The sequence below is a fragment of the Erithacus rubecula genome, assembly GCF_903797595.1.
Source record: "Erithacus rubecula genome assembly, chromosome: 10".
Classification (NCBI taxonomy): domain Eukaryota; kingdom Metazoa; phylum Chordata; class Aves; order Passeriformes; family Muscicapidae; genus Erithacus; species Erithacus rubecula.
Window position 1 is genome coordinate 10,862,046 of NC_136662.1, and position 21,708 is coordinate 10,883,753.

The 21,708-nt window shown below is 39.1% G+C and overlaps 2 protein-coding genes across 12 annotated transcripts in view; both read left to right on the forward strand.

Annotated features, from left to right (window-relative positions):
* Positions 1-10,203, forward strand: part of ARHGAP29 (Rho GTPase activating protein 29) — a 49,121-nt gene extending 38,918 nt beyond the window's left edge. For 2 of the 9 annotated variants that reach the window (XM_079313568.1, XM_079313575.1), the window contains 10 exons: positions 1,352-1,518; positions 2,029-2,157; positions 2,331-2,429; positions 3,937-4,100; positions 4,369-4,557; positions 4,702-4,839; positions 5,821-6,053; positions 6,776-7,073; positions 7,227-7,335; positions 8,279-10,203. In XM_079313568.1, coding sequence (XP_079169694.1) covers positions 1,352-1,518; positions 2,029-2,157; positions 2,331-2,429; positions 3,937-4,100; positions 4,369-4,557; positions 4,702-4,839; positions 5,821-6,053; positions 6,776-7,073; positions 7,227-7,335; positions 8,279-9,171 — 2,419 coding nt within the window. In that variant the 3' untranslated portion in view covers positions 9,172-10,203. The remainder of the gene's footprint in view (positions 1-1,351; positions 1,519-2,028; positions 2,158-2,330; positions 2,430-3,936; positions 4,101-4,368; positions 4,558-4,701; positions 4,840-5,820; positions 6,054-6,775; positions 7,074-7,226; positions 7,336-8,278) is intronic. The other 7 variants (XM_079313569.1, XM_079313576.1, XM_079313573.1 and 4 more) reach the window with 6 other exon arrangements.
* A 1,597-nt stretch (positions 10,204-11,800) lies between these two features.
* ABCA4 (ATP binding cassette subfamily A member 4) overlaps positions 11,801-21,708 on the forward strand; it is a 68,770-nt gene continuing 58,862 nt past the window's right edge. Inside the window, exons 1-3 of one of the 3 annotated variants that reach the window (XM_079314373.1) lie at positions 11,801-11,933; positions 16,870-17,006; positions 19,932-20,024. In XM_079314373.1, the coding sequence (XP_079170499.1) occupies positions 19,959-20,024 (66 nt within the window). In that variant the 5' untranslated portion in view covers positions 11,801-11,933; positions 16,870-17,006; positions 19,932-19,958. Of the gene's footprint in view, positions 11,934-16,869; positions 17,007-19,914; positions 20,025-20,882; positions 21,063-21,708 lie in introns of those variants that run through there. The other 2 variants (XM_079314374.1, XM_079314375.1) reach the window with 2 other exon arrangements.

Sequence of the window (21,708 nt, forward strand, 5' to 3'; positions counted from 1 at the left end):
CTTGATTTCTATCTTATGCTGTGTGCCTAAAAAAAGCTCAGAGCCCATTTGTAGGGATGTGTTAAAACTTAATTATTTTTTTCCAACCTGTATGAAGTACAAGTTTTTATTGTTAAACTATGTTCCACTAATGTGGAGGTAAAAACTTCAAGACAAAGACAGCTCCTTGTGTCAGCATGCCAAATGCTTTTCCACCTTTAATTTGTTGTAAAATAGTCATCTTGGCACTAAAGCACCAGAATATCCATTTCAATCTGTGTGTTTCACAGTTCTACAGGAAAGCCTCGTCATCGTTTTTCAAAAGGAAACTAAATACAAAAAACCCAATGCTTGAGTCAGACTTCTACCAACAAAAGGCAGGAAATTCAAAGTTAAAGCTGAGATTCTTAATTCTTGTCTGTAAATTTCCTGCCTTTTAAGACTGATTTAGGCTGTACTCATAAATTTGGACTTCGGGGGATTTAACTGTGTAGCTCCCTGAGAAACTGATGAGCATGAAATTTCCAACACTTGGTGTGCTCTCACAGCTATTTGCTGCTTGACATTTATAGGAGAATGTTTTTTCTCCTTCTCTCTCCCCACCTTTTATTTTCTTTGTCACTGCCTTGTGATTCTTCATGTACTTGATCATTTTTATTGTTTGAGTCTGCATTAATTTAAGAGACTGTTCTTAGAACACATGCAAATTTGAATGGTTTTCAGTCTCTGTTTCCCTTAAGCTTGATAGGGTAGAACTGATTAAGGAACAGCTTCCTGACTGCTAAACTTGGCCAGCAGGCCATTTTGTCCCCAGGGTGCTTCAGCATTTTACTTTAATTCTGTTCTTAGAGTGAGAGTGGGTTTTCAAAATGGGTTGACACTCTGGCAGCTTCAACGAATTTTCTGTTCATTTAAAAAGCACAATGTGTGTTTATATGTGTTTATAGGTGGATGGTCCTGATGTCTGGTTAGAGAATCTTTTGGAGGGGAAAGCATAATCATAGAATACAATGGCTTCTGATTATTCTTACCTTCAGATGAACAGATAGACTGTTTTTTTTTCAAAGTCTGCAAGATCATTTTTATAATACATGAAGACATGTGGAAAAGCTCATTCTGGGTGGAGAGAAAACACTGGAAAATCTCACATACCTAATTTTAAAAAATGGCCACTCTTCTTTTAATATTTTCATTTTTTAATTTTGGAATTAAATTTAATCATGAGAATGACATGTCAAAAATGTATTTTCATAGTAATTGTAATATAATAGTAATTAAATGTAGTAGTTTTAGTGTCCAGAAACTAAAAAATGCATTACTTTTCATTAAATTCTGTCTTATTTATTCTTCAAATTACTTTTTTTTTCTAAAGGATTTTTAATAAGCAATCAACAAACAGCATCCATACATCCCATGGTAACTTATCTCAATGCTCAGGAGATTTTCCTGCTCAGACATTAGATGATGTGGGAAGCCCAGTTTATCACCGTTCACAGAAGGTTAGAGAGAAGAGATCTTCCAGCAACACAGATATTCAAGGTAGTTCTTCTACATTTCTTTTGGAGCTATCTCCAAATAAATAAATCTTTTTAAAAAGTTAAATATTGGTGTGTCTGAGTAAGAAATGTAACACTGAAGGGTTAAAAATGTATTATAAAGTTCAAAGCCTATAAAACATTATGTACTTGAGCACAATAAGGGCAAATGGAGAACTGCCTGATCCTAGATCCTTTGACAAGAAAGGATTCAAACAGCAAGTACTGTCAAATTCAGTGGACTAAATTCTTTCAATTAGCTCCATCAGTTGAAAATCCATTGAATTTGTAAATTCCATGTTGATTGGTCCTCTGCAAAAGCAGTTTTCAAGTTTCTGAAATGAATTTTCTTAGCTCCTGAAGCTTTTACAGGAATATATGCCCTGTGGGTTTTTCAGCATATTGCATGTTTATGTAACTTGTGCAAAATTTTCTGGTTTGAATATATTCATAATTTTTTTAAAAAAGTAGTTTGTCTTTGGCATTTGGAATTAGCAGACTTTCTTTCCAAAAGCAGTGAGAGGGCCACCACCATTCAGATCATGGTCAGTTGGCAACCAGAGTGGAGGGATGTGCAGTGACTCTGAAAGTGCCGGGGGAAGCAGCGAGTCCCGATCCATGGATTCTCCCTCTGCCAGCCCAGGTACAGCCACCCTCCCTGCTATACAGATCTGAAGTCTTTTCCCTGTGCTGTTTCACATGAGTGAAGACATCATTGTTAAATAAGCAAGTATTAAGCAGAGCATGTAATGAAAAATGAACAGGTGTGTGGGACTGATACTTAACAGCTTCCTGAAAATTTTTCTCATCTGCTAGGGGATTTTAAACGGCGACTTCCCCGAACACCTTCCACTGGGACTATGTCATCTGCAGATGATCTTGATGAAAGAGAGCCACCATCTCCTTCAGACTGTGGTAATGTTATTTCTGTACTTGAAATCCCCAGAAGATGCTTTTTATTATAGTGTGTGGCTTTTCTTTTTAACATTCTTAAGTACTTTAACAAGTTGTGATTGCCAACAGCATTGTTTTTCAATACAATGTGCATCCACTCAAGGTTGAGAGATGAAAAATAATGTTGAAGTCATTTTAATGAAGTGGTGCAAAATTGTCTTTATATGTTTAGTCTACTGTATGGGCAACCATAGAACATTTCTAGTGTCTTCACCCTCTTGAGGTGAAGCAAATGATCCACTAGCTCTTCCCTCCAGACATTTGCATTTAAATTTAGCTCCATGGTACTGAGTTATGTGAGATCACTTCTGAACTTCAAATGAACAAATACATGGAGTTGATAAGTGGCAAATTGGAAAAAAATTGATCCAAATGTTTAGGATAATAACTGAGATTTTCACCTTTTCAGCTAAGATAAATGAGTTCAGTAATGTCAGTCCCAGATTTGACCAGGCCATTTCTAATTTTCAAATGGATTTTGACTGTATACCAACAATGTTGCCACAGGCATTGAAACCTGAATAACTGGATTATCAGAAATAGTTCTATGATATGTCTACAGTACTTACAAACTATTTTTGAAATATTTGTGGCACTTGCTGAGTAAAGCCCTTAGGAAATTCTTTACCTAGTCCTTATTTCCTAAATGTATACTTTGCCTTCTAGGAATGAACCTGTGGTAAACAGTATTAATTGAGATCTAGATTTAAAGTATGGCAATGTGCTAATTAATGCAAGCTTTCACTTGGAGTGGTATTGTTTAATCAATGCTTGAGCATTTAAGAAGCTTTCTGGGCAATTAACTGAATGTGCTAATTTTAAGTTACCTGTAAAACAAAGGGGTTTGGTTCACAGAGTTGTTAGCATTTTAAGTAAATTGCCTGAAAAAACTGACACAAAAACTATCAGTTGCTATTCTTTTCAGTTTTAGAATCCTCTAGAAAATATTTTGATGTTGTTACACAATCGGTGATTTTTAAAATTATTATTTATTTTTGTTTGGCTTCTGCCATAAGTGTATGTTAATTCTCCCTTGCTGCAAAATATTCCTTTTTTTAAAATATTTCAGAAACATTACAGGCCAAAAGAAGCCATCTTTCATCCTCTAGTACAGGATTTCGAAATGTGTAAAATTAAACTTCCTTGAATTGTTGCCTGAGATGCAGGGCAGTTGGAATTAAATGTCCTAATATTTTCACATTGCCACAATACAGGAGAAAATGGAATACTTAAAAGGCAAAAATTATTGTTTAATTCTGCTTTTACACTAGATTGTTTGATAGTTAATGTCTCTGTTATGTGAACTGCAGCATAGTTTTGCCTCTTTGTGATTGAAATGCTTTTTATTATTTTGATAGTTGCCATTACTTACAGACTTGTGTTCTGCAGCACATTTCTTAAAAAATCACAATAAATACCGCCCCAGTAGTAGATATTAAAATGACTATAACAGGGAAATTCTCTTCAGGTTTAAATGATCTCACATCTGAAACTGCAAATTCTCCAGGACCTTTTAGAAATGCTAATATGTCCAAAGCAGCACAGACACACAAGCTACGGAAGCTGAGAGCTCCATCTAAGTGCAGAGAATGTGACGGCTTAGTGGTGTTTCATGGAGCTGAATGTGAGGAGGTAAGTTGAAAATTAGCTTCAATTGCTGCTTGGGATTTATGTCAAGTTGGGAGTAAATTCCATGTCCAAGTAAATTTGGAAACTTCATTTGTATTTCTACATAAAAATGGAGTTTGTGGCTTGTATAATCACCATGAAATGAAAGCAGAGGCACACCATACTAACAAATTTTTTGTTTTGCTCACATATGGGGTGGCAAACAGCAGAAATACTTCTTATGGTGTCAGATTGTATCAAACCATGTGCTTTTTTGTTTCTTCCCCTGTAGTGTTCACTTGCATGCCATAAAAAATGTTTAGAGACTTTAGCTATTCAATGTGGACACAAAAAACTTCATGGAAGGCTTCACTTATTTGGAGTGGAATTTGCCCAAGCTGCTAAAAATGTTCCTGATGGCATTCCTTTCATCATTAAAAAGTGTACCTCAGAAATTGAAAGCAGAGCACTGAATGTCAAGGTATGCTCAAGTTTGTTCATGTTTACATTTGACACAATCTTTAAAAAAAAAAATTATCTTAAGATTTTAATGCTGTCAGTATCTTCTGTGTTTTACAACTTTCCTTCAAACTGAAATAGAGTTGTGCTGGCCTTTTAATTTTAGGGTATCTATCGAGTGAATGGAGCCAAATCAAGAGTTGAAAAGCTTTGTCAAGCTTTTGAAAATGGAAAGGATTTGGTGGAGCTCTCAGAGCTCTATGCACATGACATCAGCAATGTTCTCAAGCTGTATCTCCGCCAGGTATGGAATTGAGAGGTTGGATGGAAAATGAAAGTGCTGCAGTATATTTCTTCAGTATAGTACAAAATAACCACTCCTTTTCAGCAATTCTACAGCAGCAGATTAAACAAGTGCCTTGTGTAACTGCAGTGGCTTCTTTATTTACACGTGGAGCCTGTGACAAGGGCTGGGAAAACTGCTGAGATTACAACATGTATTCCACATGGATATTATGGCTTTTTTTTTTTTTTGGTACCATATGCATAATAAACTTTAGTTTGTCTACTCATAGAGTTTAATTTCTAAAACTTTTCTGATTAGTGAATTTCCCCATCTTATGTGGAGTTTAAAAGATTCCCATGCTCTTGCCTCTTCATGCTGACAGATGCTGATATATTGCTGTTAATACCTGTTAACAAAAATTTCATGAAACACTAATAGTGGTCTTGATGTGTTCATTATGGAGGCATTATCCATCTTTTTCTTCTAAAATAGAGCTTTAAAGCTTCATGATTGAAGTTTCAATATGTATGTGAAAAAATGAAGCTGAGATGTTGCCCAGTGAAATTACTGAGTCACTCTGAAAACTTTTTAACCCTGAAAGGAATAATCCTTAACTTCATGGTCCTGTCTTCTTCCTCACTGTGGCTGTCAGAGATGAGCATTCCAGTCCTATGATCATCACCCTTTAGCGATTTTTTGAAAAAATCTTTTTTTTTTCTTGAAATCTTCTTATTTCAATAAATGGTGATAAATGCTCAGTCCTGGAGCTATTGTAGGAAAGGGGTAACAAATGGTTTCTGGAAAATGCTGTAGGGAGGAGGGTTTTTTTTAGCTGGGGATTGGGTTTTAAAAAAATGGGGATTGAGCGAATAAACAAGGATTAAACAGTGCCATTATCTAAGAAAAGATGGTAGACCAGAAAAAGTTGAAGAAAAACAGGAAAGAAAGCAGTTAATATTCAGGTTTAAGTATATTTCTGAAATGTTTTTATTTCTTCAGCTTCCAGAGCCCTTGATTTTGTTTCGGCTTTACAATGAGTTCATTGGACTTGCAAAAGAAAGTCAGAATGCTAATGAGGAGTTGGATGCTAAACAAGTTAGCCCCAAAGCAAAGACAAGACAGTCACTCTGTATTGAACTGAATAGGATCATCATTAAAATTAAAGATCTTCTGAAACAACTGCCTGGACCAAACTATAACACTCTTCAGTACCTTATTGGACACCTTCACAGGTAAGAAAATACTTTAAATGCAAACTGATGTTGAAAACTTAACTGCTACATGCTGCATGTTAGGAATCTCTTGTACTTTTTTGATGACTGTTGAGGAAGAAGTCACAAATACATTGAAGACACTGTTCTGTTGTGGAACTTTCCATCTAATAAATTCCTGAGTGAGAGAAGAATATGAAAGGCAAAAAAAGCAGGGAAAGCATTGGCCTCCATTATTTTTGATTCTTTGCTAGCACTGTGGTCAGTAGTAATTAGTGTCACATGCAGAGATCTAAATATGATTTAAATTGCCATGTAACAAAAGCTGTATCATGTCTCTTAATAACCATTCTTCAGTCACATCTCACTTCCTTCTCCTCCAAGTGATGGTTTGTACTGAACTGATGATTACCTATAATAAGGATTTTTTATAAATACTGGGCTATAGCTGTGTTATTACTTAGAATGAGAGACATTCTTTTCCACAACCCCAGAAATGCCAAATTGTCACAAATAATTTTAACAAATAAGACATAAAAACACCCTGTGTGGGAAGCTCAAGTCACTTTTAAGTGTGGTCTGCACTGGAGATTCTGCCTGCCTACCAAACCCACTCTGTTTTTTTATTGTCTATTTTCCTCCGAAGACATAAGATTTTAATATCAAAAGTGTTTCTGAAGTAATAAAACCCTCTAACTCTTGGGGTTTTCTTTTGGTTTGTTTTTTTTTCCCTCTTTATGCAGAGTTACAGAACAGTGTGATGAAAATAAAATGTCAGCCAGCAACCTTGGCATAATATTTGGTCCAACTCTGATCAGACCACGTCAAACCGATGCTACAGTTTCTTTGTCATCACTTGTGGACTACCCTTATCAGGCCCGGGTAGTGGAGCTGCTCATAACATACTATGAAAAGATATTTGATGTCTCATTGAAACCACTTCTGAGTGCTTCTTACTCAGCGATTACAGTCGGAGTTGCTTTATCAGCAGATGAGAGAGAGCCACAGCAACCGAGGAAATCGTTTGTTGCTGTAAAGGAAGTGAGTGACTCTTTTGCTGCCACAGTGTTACCTGTGCCATGTTAAATTCTGGAGCATTCCAGAGCACATTTCTAATAGATCTTTGTAGGTTTTTTTGATAATGATTGCCTTCTCTATTGAGTTCTTATTTATTTCTGCTCTGATTTTCGTTAGCAGGGTATTCCAATAGTTCCAAGTGAAAAATCTTCAGAAACAGCTGCGCTGTTTTTGGAATCAAAGAATTCCAAGAATACAAAAGAAGAAGCGGATATCTCTGTAACTGGTTAGTATGCTGTTAACTCTGGGTGTGGGTGAATAAGGAGCCCTGGATGCATTAGATTATAGTTCATGTAACTCTGCAATATAGACAGAAGCAAGTGATAGAAACTGCTTATTTTTATACTGTTTATTTTTGTAAGAACAGAGAATTATATCTTTCTAAAGGCTTTTAAGAAATCTGTGTTTATGGAATCAGAGCTCTGAGTATTTTATAAGACAATACAACAGTGGTTTGGTTTCTCCCTTTTTTTAAAGAAAGCTAACAAAACAAAGCCATAATTATGCTGTGACTATTGATTTCTGAAATCCACTACAACACTGTAAACTAATACCCAGCAGTTTGTATGTTTTGACCACTGTTCCCCCAAAATGTGTATCACTGCCACTCACTGAAACTAAACCAGAAAGCTTTGGAAAGAATAATTGTATGACAATCATCAGAGCGTTTTGGATATCAGTATTTTTGCTTAAAAAGAACCCAGGTTTTCTAACCTAATTTTAACTCTGAATTTTTTCTGTTTATCTGCCTATGCTACTACAGGGGTTTGGTTTAATGTAGGTATGATTTCATGTACTTCATTTAGGAGTAACTATACGTATTCCCTTATAGTTGTACTGATTTTCATCTGATATTGCTAGTTCAGTCGTGTCCCGTACATCAACAGTGCGACATCCTAAAACATACTAAAACCAAAAATATTCAGGCATGGCAAAGCACCAGCCAAAGAGTGAAATGTCTGTCTGTTTTCTTTGGTTACAGCTGTACAGTATGTGTTTTACTGCTAGTGAAATGTTTGCATTTGGTGAGAGTAGGCCATTGCTAGTATGTATACAAGTTAGTCCTAAAAACCATTAGCCTGTTAAACTACTGACTAGCAAGGGGTCATTGAAGTGTTGCTGATTTCTCTCTGGTGAAAAGATTCAGTAACCTCTGTTTGTGTTCCTAGGTGATGCTGTGAGTCCCTCTTCAGAAAAAGACAATGATCCATTAATTTCTCTAGGTGAAGACCCATGTAAAAAGAACTCATTTCCTGTAAAACCCAACCGTCAGATTGCCAAAGTTCCATTGCGAGCTCCAAGGACAAAAGCAGTGTCTCGCCCTGTCAGCCTGCCTGTAGACCGAATACTTCCTCCCTGTGTTTTGAATGAAAGAAATTCACGAAATGCAGGGGCAGTAAGTTCAGAGAAATTGGGCAGAAGCCCTACCATTGAAGAAGTCTCAGAGGTGAAGGCACTCCCTGCTGTTGATACCTCCTGCAGACTTCCTTGTTACGACACCCAGATGCTGCGAAAAACTTGGGACAAGCAGTACAAACAGTATGATATCACAGCAAGGACAGCAATGATCGTGACTAATGTGCCCCAGGAGATCCGAGCACTTGAGAGTGGAACTGCAGGTGCTTTATCATCATCATGCAGCCTTGGTAACAATTCAGCTAATGCCATTCTTCCTAATAAGCCATATTCTGTTGTCGGATCAGGAAGGACAGCAGCAGAAGAGAATGGTCCTGATGTTAATCCTCTTGCTGCCTTTAGGGCACCAAGAACATTGCAGCCACCCTCAGGGACATTTTATAAACCACCCTCTAATAAATCAAAAGAAAATGGAGATAATTCTTCTGCTAAAGCACCAACCAGTGCTAGCTCTGTGCTCCCCCAGGATAATGCTGTGAAATTGGCTAGGAGTTCTGCACTTTCATCAGGTGATGCTGAACAAAACACAAATGAACAGAAATCTAGCTCAGAGGATATTCACCCCACAGATCCGAAGCCTGCTTACCATAGACTGAGACCAAAAAGGATCCAAGAACTGGAACACCGGGAAGCTCATTTTGTATAGGATGCAAATTCCTCTTGGACTATATGCAATTTGTTGATGTTGCCAGTGGAGACTTCCTTTTGCCCCTTTATCCTTTCCCTTCCCTTGAGAATCCCACTTTTGTGCCATATTGGAGTTATTTTTATATATGCAGCATTTTAAAAATGGGGGGAGGCCTGGGGAACTCTGAATTAAATAAAGTAAAACTTTTTGTAGTTCAGTAGCTTTCAATAAAGATGTAATACATTCCCAGTCTAGACACAGTTAATGGGTTCATTCAATGAGACACTGAGCTTCATTTCATTGTGTGGAATGGAGTGTGCTTATTCATAGACAGCTATTTTTCTTAATAAATGTTATAAAAAAAGTGGAAGGCTTAGTGTTCATTGTCTAAGCATAAACCAAAGCTTGTGCTATGCTCTGTAAAAGCATTTGTTCATTTTTCTAATCAGTGCAATTAAAGCTTTGCTCTTGAACAGGCTTACATACAGGCCAGCATGGCCATAATTATGTATCATATGTGTATATTTCAGGCAGACATGGTTATCTGTTGCCAGTTCTCTATGTTGTCACTTTAATTTTTTTGTTTTGTTTTGTTTTTGTACAGCAAGGATGCACTTACTGAGCTTTACTATTCAGAAACAGCAATCAATTCACATCTGGTTTCTTGTATAGCTTAGTGAGTGGGGCAAATGTGCACAGCCTATTTCACTTGGGGGCCCTTCTGGACACACTCAGTTGCCGTGGTGCTGTCTTTCCCAGGTGAATGAAAAGGCAGTGATTTGCTTGCTATAGATCGGTTTTACCACTTAACCTGTGCAACTGAAATGAAGAGCTTTGTTTCCAAGTTTCTGTGAAACAGCTAAAAATAACCAAAAATCAGCATTAGTAGGTGCATCTAATGGTTTTCACTTTGTATTAAATGGTTTTTATGTGTACACTGTGTTATATTTGCTTTAAAATATATTAACGTGTTAACATTTCAGTGACTCTATGGCTTCTGTATCTGGATTTCTTTTAACTTATTAAAATACAGATGTTTGGCTTTTGCAATAGTGTAGTACTCTCCTGCATCTGCCCTCTGGGGCTAGGGGGTGGCATATTTTTCTTTATGGGATTACAATTAGCATGACCCTTTCTTGCATACTATATACTATACAGTTGTTTTAGCATGATAATTTCTACTGCTGTAAGCACCAAAATGGCTCTCAAATGGCAAAGATGAAGAATCACTTTCCTGTTTTTGCAACAGGAAATACACTGAACTTTAATACACCATTACCATTGCCAGTCTTCACAAAACACCCAAAACAGATAAAATCCCACACTCTGCTTGGTGGACATAATCTGATTTTTATTTCCAGAACTCACAGTGCTGGACTTCAATTCCTTGTTGCATTTCCACAGAAGCAGGACTTGCATTCTTGGCAAAGGCCATCCCATCACTGGTGGTTCTGGCCATGCTCAGGGTCATTTCTTTGGGGAGCTGTCTCTTGCTACAGAAAAGCTGAAAGTCCCAGATGCTGCTGTCTGCCCAGACTGGTGTTGGGAACTGCAGAACAGAGTGTAAAGGCTTCTTGACATAGATGGGAATTTGTTCTCCTTTGACAATGGAGGAGTGGAGTATATATACCCCACACAACTGGATAATGAACCATTAAAGACAGTGTAGCGTAAAGTCATAGCACAGTTATGAAAGAATCAGTGTTGATTAGGACCACAAGATAGCAAAATAATTTGTGAATTACTTATTCATTGTCTTACTATATTTAAGTGTTTTTGCATGTCTAGCATTGGCTATGGTAATGGCTTAGGAAATTAAACTTCTCGATCTAATAATTTCTAAATTTAATAAAGCTGTTCAGCTAGTGTGATGGAGGGTCTCTAGGACTCCCCAGAGCAGGCTCCCAAGAGAGAGAATTACAACCCGTGAGAAACAGACAAACGTTTCTTCACCAAGTCATAATACCAGTTATTAGTGGCTTTGCCATATTCTTTTTTATGTAACATCTGCTTCCATATTTTGCTAGTCTAAAAGGTTTCTGCTCCGTCTAAGGTGTTTCCCCCAGCCGCGGGTGCCAGCGGGGAGAGCAGGGCCCGTGTCTGTGGGTGGGGAGCTGGAGGTGTTTTGCAAACCCATGTTATTTTCAGGGAAAACATCCATTTCAAAAGAAGACTTTACATGTCCCAGCTTTATAATGCCTTGAACTGTTTTAATGTAATACAAGTGAATTCCCATTTGGAAATGGGAGCCTCATGAGCCTATGTGAGAGTTAGGACGCCGCTGCCCGGCGCGGCCGCAGCGCAGGAGCGGCTGCGGGGCCGGGGTTTATTCCGGCTCAGGACAGCGCAGCCTGCGCGGGGGCGGCGGCTTCGGCGCCGCTCTGTCACTTCTTAATTTGTCAATTTTCGTAAACATTTGCAGGGTGGTGTCAGGGCCGTGTTGTGTTCGGGCCCGTACGTTGAGGGCGCGCCCGCCTGTGAGGGAACGGGGTCCGGCGGCCGCCTGAGGGGGCGTGAGGGGGCGGCCGCGGCAGCGGGGCCTTATGCCTAGTGGAAAAAATTGGTTTCCTTTGCAACTGGAAATGTTTTGCCTGAGCCCTGTTGTTTCTTTTGGTTCGGGTGCAGATTTTCCTCGGTCTTGCTTTGAAATGGCTTCACTCCAATGGAACTGCAGCAATCCTAGCCACCTGCCCCAGGTGACAGGCTGTGGGCTGTGCCAAGTGCCAGAACCCTGCAGCTTGAACTCTGGGGAGGAAACCTTTTGCTGCCAGATTTGTTTGGTAATTGCATTTTCTGAAGTCGTAATGCACTGCCTCATCCCTCTTAAAGCTTTGGCACAGTACCGACTTCTGTAAGGCGCTGACCTAATTAGTCATGACAGCTGTTTGTTTAGTAAGGCCCCTGATGCTACCAGAACTGCCCTTCTAAAACTATCTGCTCAAATACGGGGTTTGTTCAGATCTGAAGAAATACAGAAATACCACCATCCTAGTAAGGCTTGATTGTGCTTGGGTAGGTCAAATTGGGTGTTTGGGAGGATTTTTATTCACAAGTCTTTAAACTCGCAGATTGAGCTGTTCTGTATCAAGCAGGGGATTAAAACAATCTCATTACAACAGAGCAGTGTTATTCTGCAAGTGCTAGCTGCATTTAAGATATGTGTTTCTTTGCTGCCAAGCTGAACATTCCTTCAGAAACCTTTCTCTTTCAGCAGTGCTCACACATGAGGTAAGCTTTTGTGGTAAGTTTCAAGGTTTTTGTTGCTTCCATGTAAGAAGTCTGTGTTTTGCTGGCGAATCCATGAACTGTGTAGTTTCCGTGTAGCAGAGGCCTGATGGAGCTAATCTGAGAGCTGACGTGAAGCACTCTGTGAAGGCAGTGCACATATGGCAATGCTGGGAACTTAGCTCAGAGCTCTTTGTACTTTTTGAGTGACTTTGCTACATACCACTGTGGCTCACCATACAGAGTGATCTCAGAGCACATAACCTCAGTTCTGTTTGGGTGAAACGAAGCTGGAACGTGTTTCAGCACCATACCTGGTGTGCTGCAGCTCTAATGCACCTTCAGTCTGTGCCTGGAGCTCATCTGAAGAAACCCTTAGGCAAATAGTGCATGGGTCCTTGGTCCTCAGCACCCACTGTTTCACTATAGAGCTGCTCTTATTGGGCCATCCCACTTGTCTATGTACATATAATATATTGGGAAAATGTTTCAACTTCCCATTAATAAAGGGGGAGGGGGAGGGACAGGGAATGTCTGATATTTACAAATGGTGTTACACAGAATATTAATGGAAATAAGTCCTACAGGAGGATTCTTTGGCGACACGCTTTTCCAAATAAAATGTTCTATCTGCATGCCCATTTATATTCATAGAAAAAGGAAATTTTTTTTTTTCTAATTTAGAGATCCAAGAGACCCTTGAAAAGTGTTTCACTCACAGGTAGAAGAAAAAGCTATCCTATATCTTCCAGAATGTTAAATGTTTGAGGAAGGTGAATGCCAGGAGAATCCTCACTCCTCAGGCCTTATGCAGCTGGATGACAGAACAGTGTCTATGTGATGTAAACTGAATTATGCCAGAAGTAGAAAACATGCCATGTATGTTTCCACTGCTTTGTGTTTGTTTATTCACAGACTGGGGTGATTAACCCACTGCTGGGTTTGCATAAAAATGGGATCTGTTTTAGATTCCACCTTTCTCTGTGTTTAACACAGAGTTTGTTCCTCTTTGTGGAACAGTCTGTTTATGATTGTCTTTGATTCACAGAAATGTACCTTTTGAACTGAAGTTCCATGGGGCCTTTTCTTAGTCTCTCTGATTTTTTATTATTTGATCCTGGTTTGACAGAACTTTCCATTCTTGTCTTTCGGGTTACTCCTCACTTATTTCAGAGGGAGGCCTCTGAAATAGATTGAAAACACCTAAAAAGCTTCAGCTTGGGTTTTCCCCAGTAGTTTGAGATAGTTGGGTGCAAAACTTAACTCAGCCCCAACCTGTGTTTGTGTAGTTTTCTTTCCACACACATAGATATACCTGTTTATTGATATAGGATACATTTACACACACCCACTCCTACAGTTAGTCTAGGCAAAGCTGTGTTATCATTAATTGTGTTAGCTTTCTAGTGAGCCTGTCAAGGGACATGCTCTTCTATAGGCATATGAATGTCTCAAGGGTTAGGAAATGGTTTGGGTGCATTGTTGAACATTACAAGTGCTGGCCCATGAGCACACCCAGTATAGCTAAGTGTGCATATTTTCAAAGCTATCCTTTCAGGTAATTTTAAAATTCTATTTTACAGAAATATTTGCTTTTGGTACTGGAGAGATTACTGGGGAAATTTTTAGAATTTGCTGGACAAATAACATTTAATCAGACTTGACTTTTTAGTCAAAAGTAAGGAATAAGTCTGGAAATAAGAAATCAAAATTCTGATATTTAAAACAGCTGTTAAAACTATTACTTATGTGTGTGAAGTAGGGGATATCACAACACACATGCCATGTGACCCCAAGTATTGCATGTAGGTGCTCATGAAGCATGCTCAGGGAACTTTTGTATTATAAGATAGCAACTGTAGGCATAATACAAGGAGTGTCACCAAACATATATTTCCACTTGTTGCTTTCTTTATGTTCTGATACATAAATGGAATGTCTCACGTTTTTTTGTTGCTGGCAACAGGCTACAGATCTTTGGGAAATAGCTAAATCACAGTGATGTCAGTGGGTAGAGCTACAGTGAAATTGTGCAGTGTGCTTCATAAGCTGAACTGTATTTTACTCTCCCATGTGAAGTCCTGCATAAGCTTTCTGTGTTTACTTCTGAAGATCCCTTTGTAAAGCTAAAAAGCAGAAATGGGTCACAGGAGCAGCAGATGTAGTTGACCATAGAAAGCAAAATATCCCCTACCATCATCCAATTGTGATGTAAAAAATCTAATTAGGAGAGATTAGTTTAATCTGTTAGAGCTGTCTCTGCAAACATGTGGACAGTAAAAAGAGATCCATTTTCTTAAAATAACTTGCCTTAGGATTTTAGAGGTAAAATGCTTGTTTGCAATTCAATTACCTGTTTACCTCACACATTTTGGTAGGGCTTAAACACAGTCTGCAGCTGAGAAGCAGCAGCAGTACTGGTTTCTTTGCTTTGTACTACTATTAGTCAAAGTTAGCTTCTATCTGTGGCTTTATGAAGCTTTTTTTCTCTGTCTAGATTGAAGCCTGCTAGGTCTTACCTGTGATATGAACATATGCTCAAAAGAAATTAGATCAAAGCCCCTTGTAAAAGAGGAGGTTGCCATAGAATCATAAAATAGAATCATTACAATTAGGAAGGACTTCCAAGACTGACCAAAATTTGACCAAAAACTCAGCATCAACTGAACCATAGCACAAAGTGCCATGTCCAGTCATTTCTTGAACACTTCCAGGGACAGTGACTCCACCACCTCCGTGAGCAACCCTTGCAGGGAAAAAATTCCTCCTGGTGTCCAACCTGAACCTTCCCTGGCACAGTTTGTGGCCATGCCCTCTTGTCCTGTCACTGTTTGCTGGGAGAAGAGGCCAACCCCCACCTTGCTAAACCCTCCTTGCAGGCAGCTGGAGAGAATGGTGAATTCTGGCCTGAGCCTCCTCCTCTCCAGACTAAACCTCAGCTTCCTCAGCTGCTCCTCACAGGACTCACTCTCCAGACCCTCCCCCAGCTCCACTGCCCTTCTCCAGGATCACTGCAGCTCCTCAGTGTCTTCCCTGAGGTGATGAGCCCACAGCTGGACACAGCACTTGAGGTGGTGCCTCACCAGTCCAGGGGCACAATCCCTGCCCTGGTCCTGCTGGCCACACCATTCCTGATACTGGCCAGGATGCCACTGGCCTTCTTGGCCACCTGGGCACACACTGGCTCATGTTCAGCAGCTGTCAACCAGCACTCTCAGCCTTTTTCCCACTGGGCAACTTTCTAGACACTCTTCCCCCAATCTAATACTGCCTGGGATTGTTTATGACCATTTGGCAAATGCCTGTCACACTGGCCTATCTCCAGTCATCTGGGACCTCGCTGGTTTACCAGGATGGATGATAAATGGTGGAGAGAGGGTTGGTGAGCTCTTTTGCCAGTTCCTTCAGTACACCTGGGTGAATCCCATCCGCTTCATAGACTTGTGTCTAAGTGGCACAGTGGATCCCTAACTACCTCCTAATAGATTGCAGGGGAGGTTTTCTGCTCCTCATCCCTGTCTACCAGCTCAGGGGACTGGTTGCCTTGAGGACAAATCATCTTTGTGTTGAAGATTCAGACAAGGAAGACATTAAATACCAAAGCCTTTTCCTCATCCTTGGTTACAGTATTTCCCTCTGCAGGCAATAAAGGATGGATATTTCCTTTGGCCCTCTTTTTGTTGTTAATGCATTTATAAAAACACTTTTTATTATTTTTCACAGCGATTGTCAGTTTGAGTTCTAGCTTTTGCTATTCTAATTTTCTCTTTACATGACCTAACAAATCCTTGCACTCTTCCTGAGTTGGCTGTCCATTCTTCCAAAGGTCATAAACTCTATTTTCCCCTGACTTCCAGTGAAAGTGCCCTGTTCAGCTGAGGCTGGTCTTCCCTGCTGGTTCACCTTTCAACACAGGCTTGGTCCCATGCTTTGTTGTCCTTTGTGCCACAAGCCAGGTTAAAGTGGATGGTTTAGGTGGCACCTGTGTGCAGGGGCTGGAAGGCCCTGCCGTGGTGCTGGGAAAGAAGCAGAATGCAGTGCTCTGCTGTTGGAGCTGAAGTGGGCTCGGGGGGGAAATCTAGAGTGTTAAATTCAGTGAAGCAGTTTTGTGGAGGATTTTCAAAGGTATGCCCAAAGCCCTGTGAAGGGGAAAGAAAAAGGTGAGCATTGCCACATGCTTTAAATTTATTTTTTTTTAATATAATGAAGGCTGTATTATTGGTCAGCTTCTACTTTGAAGGACAATCACAGGGGTGCTGTGACAGTGCTTATACAGAGTCATTGCCCAGCATGAGCACTGGTGGGAGGTTTTGCTGCATTACTGTCTCAGATGCCCTTTACAGATGAAAATCTATAGGGAATTCAGTGTTCACTCTGTTCGTAAGTTTAGTTGTCTTTTTCTGATTTTAGGAGAGTGTTGTTTTCTATGTAAATGAACTTCATTTTTGGAAATTGAACTTCTTTCAGTACCTGTTCTCTTTCTGATTGCAGCAGTCCCAAGCCACCACTGATTTTATGAGCAGAGTGCTGCCTGTAAAGAGAGAAGATAGATCTCCACCATGACTAATCACTCCAGAAGTTCATGTACCTCCTCAGTCCAAGTGGAGTTCTCCACACATTATTGCTAGGTACTATTCTTTATAATAATTCTACTGGGATTTTTTATTATAGTATTTTGCACTACTTATAGTAGTAATACTTGAATTTTAACTACACAAATCTGTTAGTCTGAGTAATGCCCAGATAGGAAAGGATATTTTAGGACTGAAAATTAATTATTCTTTATTTATTCTGTGCTGCTGAGAAATCTGAGGTTTGTCAGTCTAGTGTCTTCTGACTGCATTATTTAAGTTCTTCTTTTCCTACAGTTTTGTCTCATCTTCACCTGTCTAATTTGGATTTTAAAGCAGTGTAATGTTAACTCACATTCCTGAAGCTCTTCCATTTAGGAAAGCAAGGTTCTTTTTCTTTAGCTCCTTATGAAGGTTTTATAAACAAACCAGTCTGGGGAGAGCAAGTTGTTCATCCTGAAATTAGAGGTGATCCTAAAATGTGTCTGATGAGCAACTTTCCTAAAGTTTTGTATATTGATTGAACTTCATGCATTAATGCCCTAACTTTAATAGTTATTTTAAGTACTTTTAAATTCTGACTCATGTAGCACAGTGTTAACCTTAGTAATCAATCCAATGTAGTAGTCACTTTCTTGGAATGCATTTGACCATTTTTTTGTCCCTTTATGCATATTAATTAAGTTGTCTGTCATTGAATTACTTCTCTTATAAGTAATGACTTCCTGTCACTGTCGACAAATATAATTAGCAGGGTTCAGTGTAAAAAAATCTTGATGATTACATAGCAAGCACAATCTGTATAACCTGAATTACTGCCCTTTTTCCCCAACCAAGGTTTATTTGGTTTGGCTTCTTTACTACTTATATTTTTAGTCTCAGAAAAATAGTTAGATTTTTCAAAGCAATTACAAGCAGCCATTTTTCTGGCAGTCATCATCCCATTTATGGCCTTGCATAACAGATTTTATAGCTACTAGTACCAGCTACTACTGGTTTGAGAGTGGTGCAGGTATTTCATACATAGAAACATTAGCTAGGACTCTCTGTAGTACTGTGGATTCTCTCATTGAGACAGAAACTCTTGATTTTGTCTCAAACTCAGACAGTGGCTCAGTAAAGAACCATCAGGAGGAAGAGACTGGGCCATTGACAGACTACAGATTTTATTGCCTTGATGCAAAAGTTTGAATTTCCTTTCACAGCTGTTGCAGAAAGATTGCAGCATCCATCTGGGGTTTAGAGGAAGGCAAGAGGAGTTGGAATGCAAAACTATCTCTTCCTTATTTGTTCAGCAGTAGGGTTCATTTTTCAGAGTAGCCACAGGTTCAAGAGCCCTGGGCTACACAACAGTGTCAGAAAGGTGACTGGCTGCCTATTGTTGGCAACTCAAAGAGGGAGGCTGTCACACCCCAAATGTATTTCTTCAAACAGGTGTTAGTCTGTTTACTCTTCACAACAGCCATAGCTTTTTAAAGCTAGTTTTACTCCTTGCTCTGTAACTTATGCAGCTAGAGTTGATGGAGGGACACTGAAAATAGCATGGAACTGTTGATCTCCAAAATATGGAAAATGCTCCAAGTTTGGTTTTGCATGGGTGTTCTTTATGCAGAGCTATTGCTTTATTATTTGATCACCAGTAAGCAGCACAGCCAATTCCTATTGTTTGGCCCTAAATATCCTGCTTCAATCCCTTTCATGCCTGGTATATCAGAAGAGACTGCACATTCTTTAGGGTCCCTTTCTACCAGCGTTAATCACAGCTGATGCCAACCCTTCTCTAGTGCTGGCCACCTCTTCCCTTGAGGTGGAAATTGCTTTGCAGTTCATAAGACGTGGACCTGGGGGATGATTTCTGAAATAATCAAATCTCTTATCTGTTGTTTTTTGCTACTGCTGTAGACAAAATCTCCTTCAGTTAATATAATTTCCAGAAACAAAATTCTAGAAGAACAGGGAAAAGTGAGACTTTAAAAAATTATCTAATCCATGAGTGGTTTTACTTGTGTTTTTGTAGAGGTTTGAGTCATCTGCAGCGGAGGCCCCACAGTCTTTCCAGAAAACCAGTTCTACTGCTTCACAATTGTTATAATCAGAGTGTGCTTTCCAGTATCTGACTTCCATTTCCTTTTCAATGTTCTCCCAGTCACTGATCATTCATAAAGAAACTACTCTTCAATAATTTAAATCCTATAAAGTAGCAATAAACCAGGAAATTGATGCAGGTAGCAAGTTTAAATGACTTTTTTATTTTTTAACAGGCCCATTTATCTGATATTTGGATTTAAATGTCAGATTTCCTTTTTCCTTTTGAAGGTAAAAAATTAATGGTGATTATAATGAGTCAGGAACCTGGAAAGCAGAGCATGCAATGGTTTGAATTCTGTGGTATGTCTACTAAAATGTAATGGGAGTTGCTGATTTTAAAAACATAAACATAGGAGATCCTGTATTTTTTAAGGAAATGGCAACAGAATAGATTTGCTTTTATAAGATCCGTTTCAGACTCTGTTAATCAATATACATCTATCATGTCTGAATGGTAAACCTAATTGTATCATAATAGGTAAATGGTTTTATATAAACTTATGTCTAGTAGTAAATCCATCTTTTCTTGGAAAAAATTTAAAACCACAGATTAATTGTGATAAATGATGCAGAAATTAGCTGCCTTCATAACATGCAAGTCCAAGTTAACAGCCAGATTCAGCATTCATGACTTTTTTATTCGAAAGAGATGTTTTTCCTCTCTCCTGCTTTTTGGTGCTGATAAATGTATCACAGGAAGTAGCCTCCAAACAAAGGAAACTCACAATTTTTCATACATGATAGTGTATCAAGTGCAAAATTAAATGGTGCAGACAATGAAAGGAACCGATCTCTGTGATAACATAATCTTAAAATAAGAACAGAAACTGTTATTTTGCTCTAAGGTCTGTTTCTGCTATCAGCTAAGAAATGTCAATGCATCCTTTGCTACAGGTTAACCAGAAGTATTGATGCAAAAGAATGAACTTCTTTAGGCAAGTCAGACTTCTACTCTGGAAAAACTGGATCCTTCGGAAAAGACAAAAGGTAAAGGATTTCAGGTTTGAACCATGCACTCCACTGGATTAAATCACTGGTACATTTATCACCATGTAAAACTCTCAAGGGCCTCAAAGAATCATGTGTGATCTTTGTAGGGGCCTGTTGTCTGACATCTTGTCTGGTGCAGTTTGCAAAGCTGGTCTTTACAGACCAAACATAGAATAACTGTGTTGGGATTTTCTTTGACAAATAGTATTGTGTACCAGAAGAGTTGTGGCTAGAAATTTACATATTTTCACATAAAAAAGATCTGTTGCTAGAAAACATCATGAGCACCATTCAGCTCAGGCAGTTTTGTTTCCTAATTTTAGATTTGCTCTTCACACTCAGCTGCTCTTAGATGTGATTATAATTAGGACCTTACAGTTCACACAGATTGTGCCTTTTTTAGTATGGCTGAATGACATAAGTAAGGTAAAAGCCAGAAGTATTTTAAGTACTTTCAAATCCTCTTAGATCATATGATATTTTGTCTTGCAGACTTCACTGCAGAGTCAACAGTTGATCCACAGCCGATTTAAGCTTCTCACATTTGTACAGTCTTATTGCTGTACTTGCTCCATTACAGTTCTCTCTGCATATTACATTTATCTGTGCATTTACTGGGATTTCTGGCTATTTATCATGTAGTTCTACAGGCTTATGGGGTGCTTTTTGATACTTCTAGTGAGTTCTGAGACACCTTTGTGTCCTCTGGATAAGGTCCACAGGAAAGGATCAGCGGTCTGACACTGGTCTGTCCTTACCACACAACACATTGTGTACCAGGTTGAAAAAAAGCTTCCCTTGGGCTTCAGACTTCAATCTTTTCCAAACTAGTTAACTCAGACAGAAAGGATCTATCAAATTCAAGTCTGAGGATTTTGTATTTCCTGGGGATGAAGAAAGAATCAACATCTGAGCATTAACACAGATTAACTCTACAGCAAAGTACTAAGGATTCTCACCAGATCTTGCCCCTGAGTTTATGGGTGTTTAGTGATTGTCCCAGATGGTTTACCAAATGAATGGCAATGGATGTTGGTAAGACCTTGTGGACCCTTCTGGGAAAGGTCTGTAACACTGTATTCTGAACTGTGTCCAACAGCTGTCAGATTTCCCTCTCTAGTAATTGTGTCATTTGCCCTTTGCTGCTGGTAAGATTTTTGTCTGCTTTTAAAAAGATCAAGCATGCATAACTACCTAGGTGGTGGTGAGTGGGTTTTTTGTTATTGTTCTGTTTTAAAAAGAAAACCCTTAAGAGGAGAAGTATGAAATAGCAACTTGTTGCCTGGTGTAAAACTTTCTACCCTTTTGCTGTGAGAATATGTTGTGCTTAACTAAAGCTATTAGACAAAATTATAGTAGAAAAACAGGGCAGATCAAAAAAACCCTGTTCTTAATTGTGCTGTGGAGTGCCTTTTGCCCAAAACAACGTGTAACCCATCATGTCTTTGGCTCTGCTGCTATGTGCATTATTAATACATATTTGGTACTTGGTTGGGAAGGAGGGAGCAAAGGTAAAGAAACAAGGAGGGCTTCCCTGTGCATGTGCTACCACTGTGGTTTTGAAGATATTTTCTTCTGGCTGTTACAGGGAGGAGCAAAAGAGTGCCATGTGTCTGAACACAAAAATCCTGTTGCTGTTCCTCAGAGCCCAAGGCCTGTGTTACAGGATCAAAGGACTGTA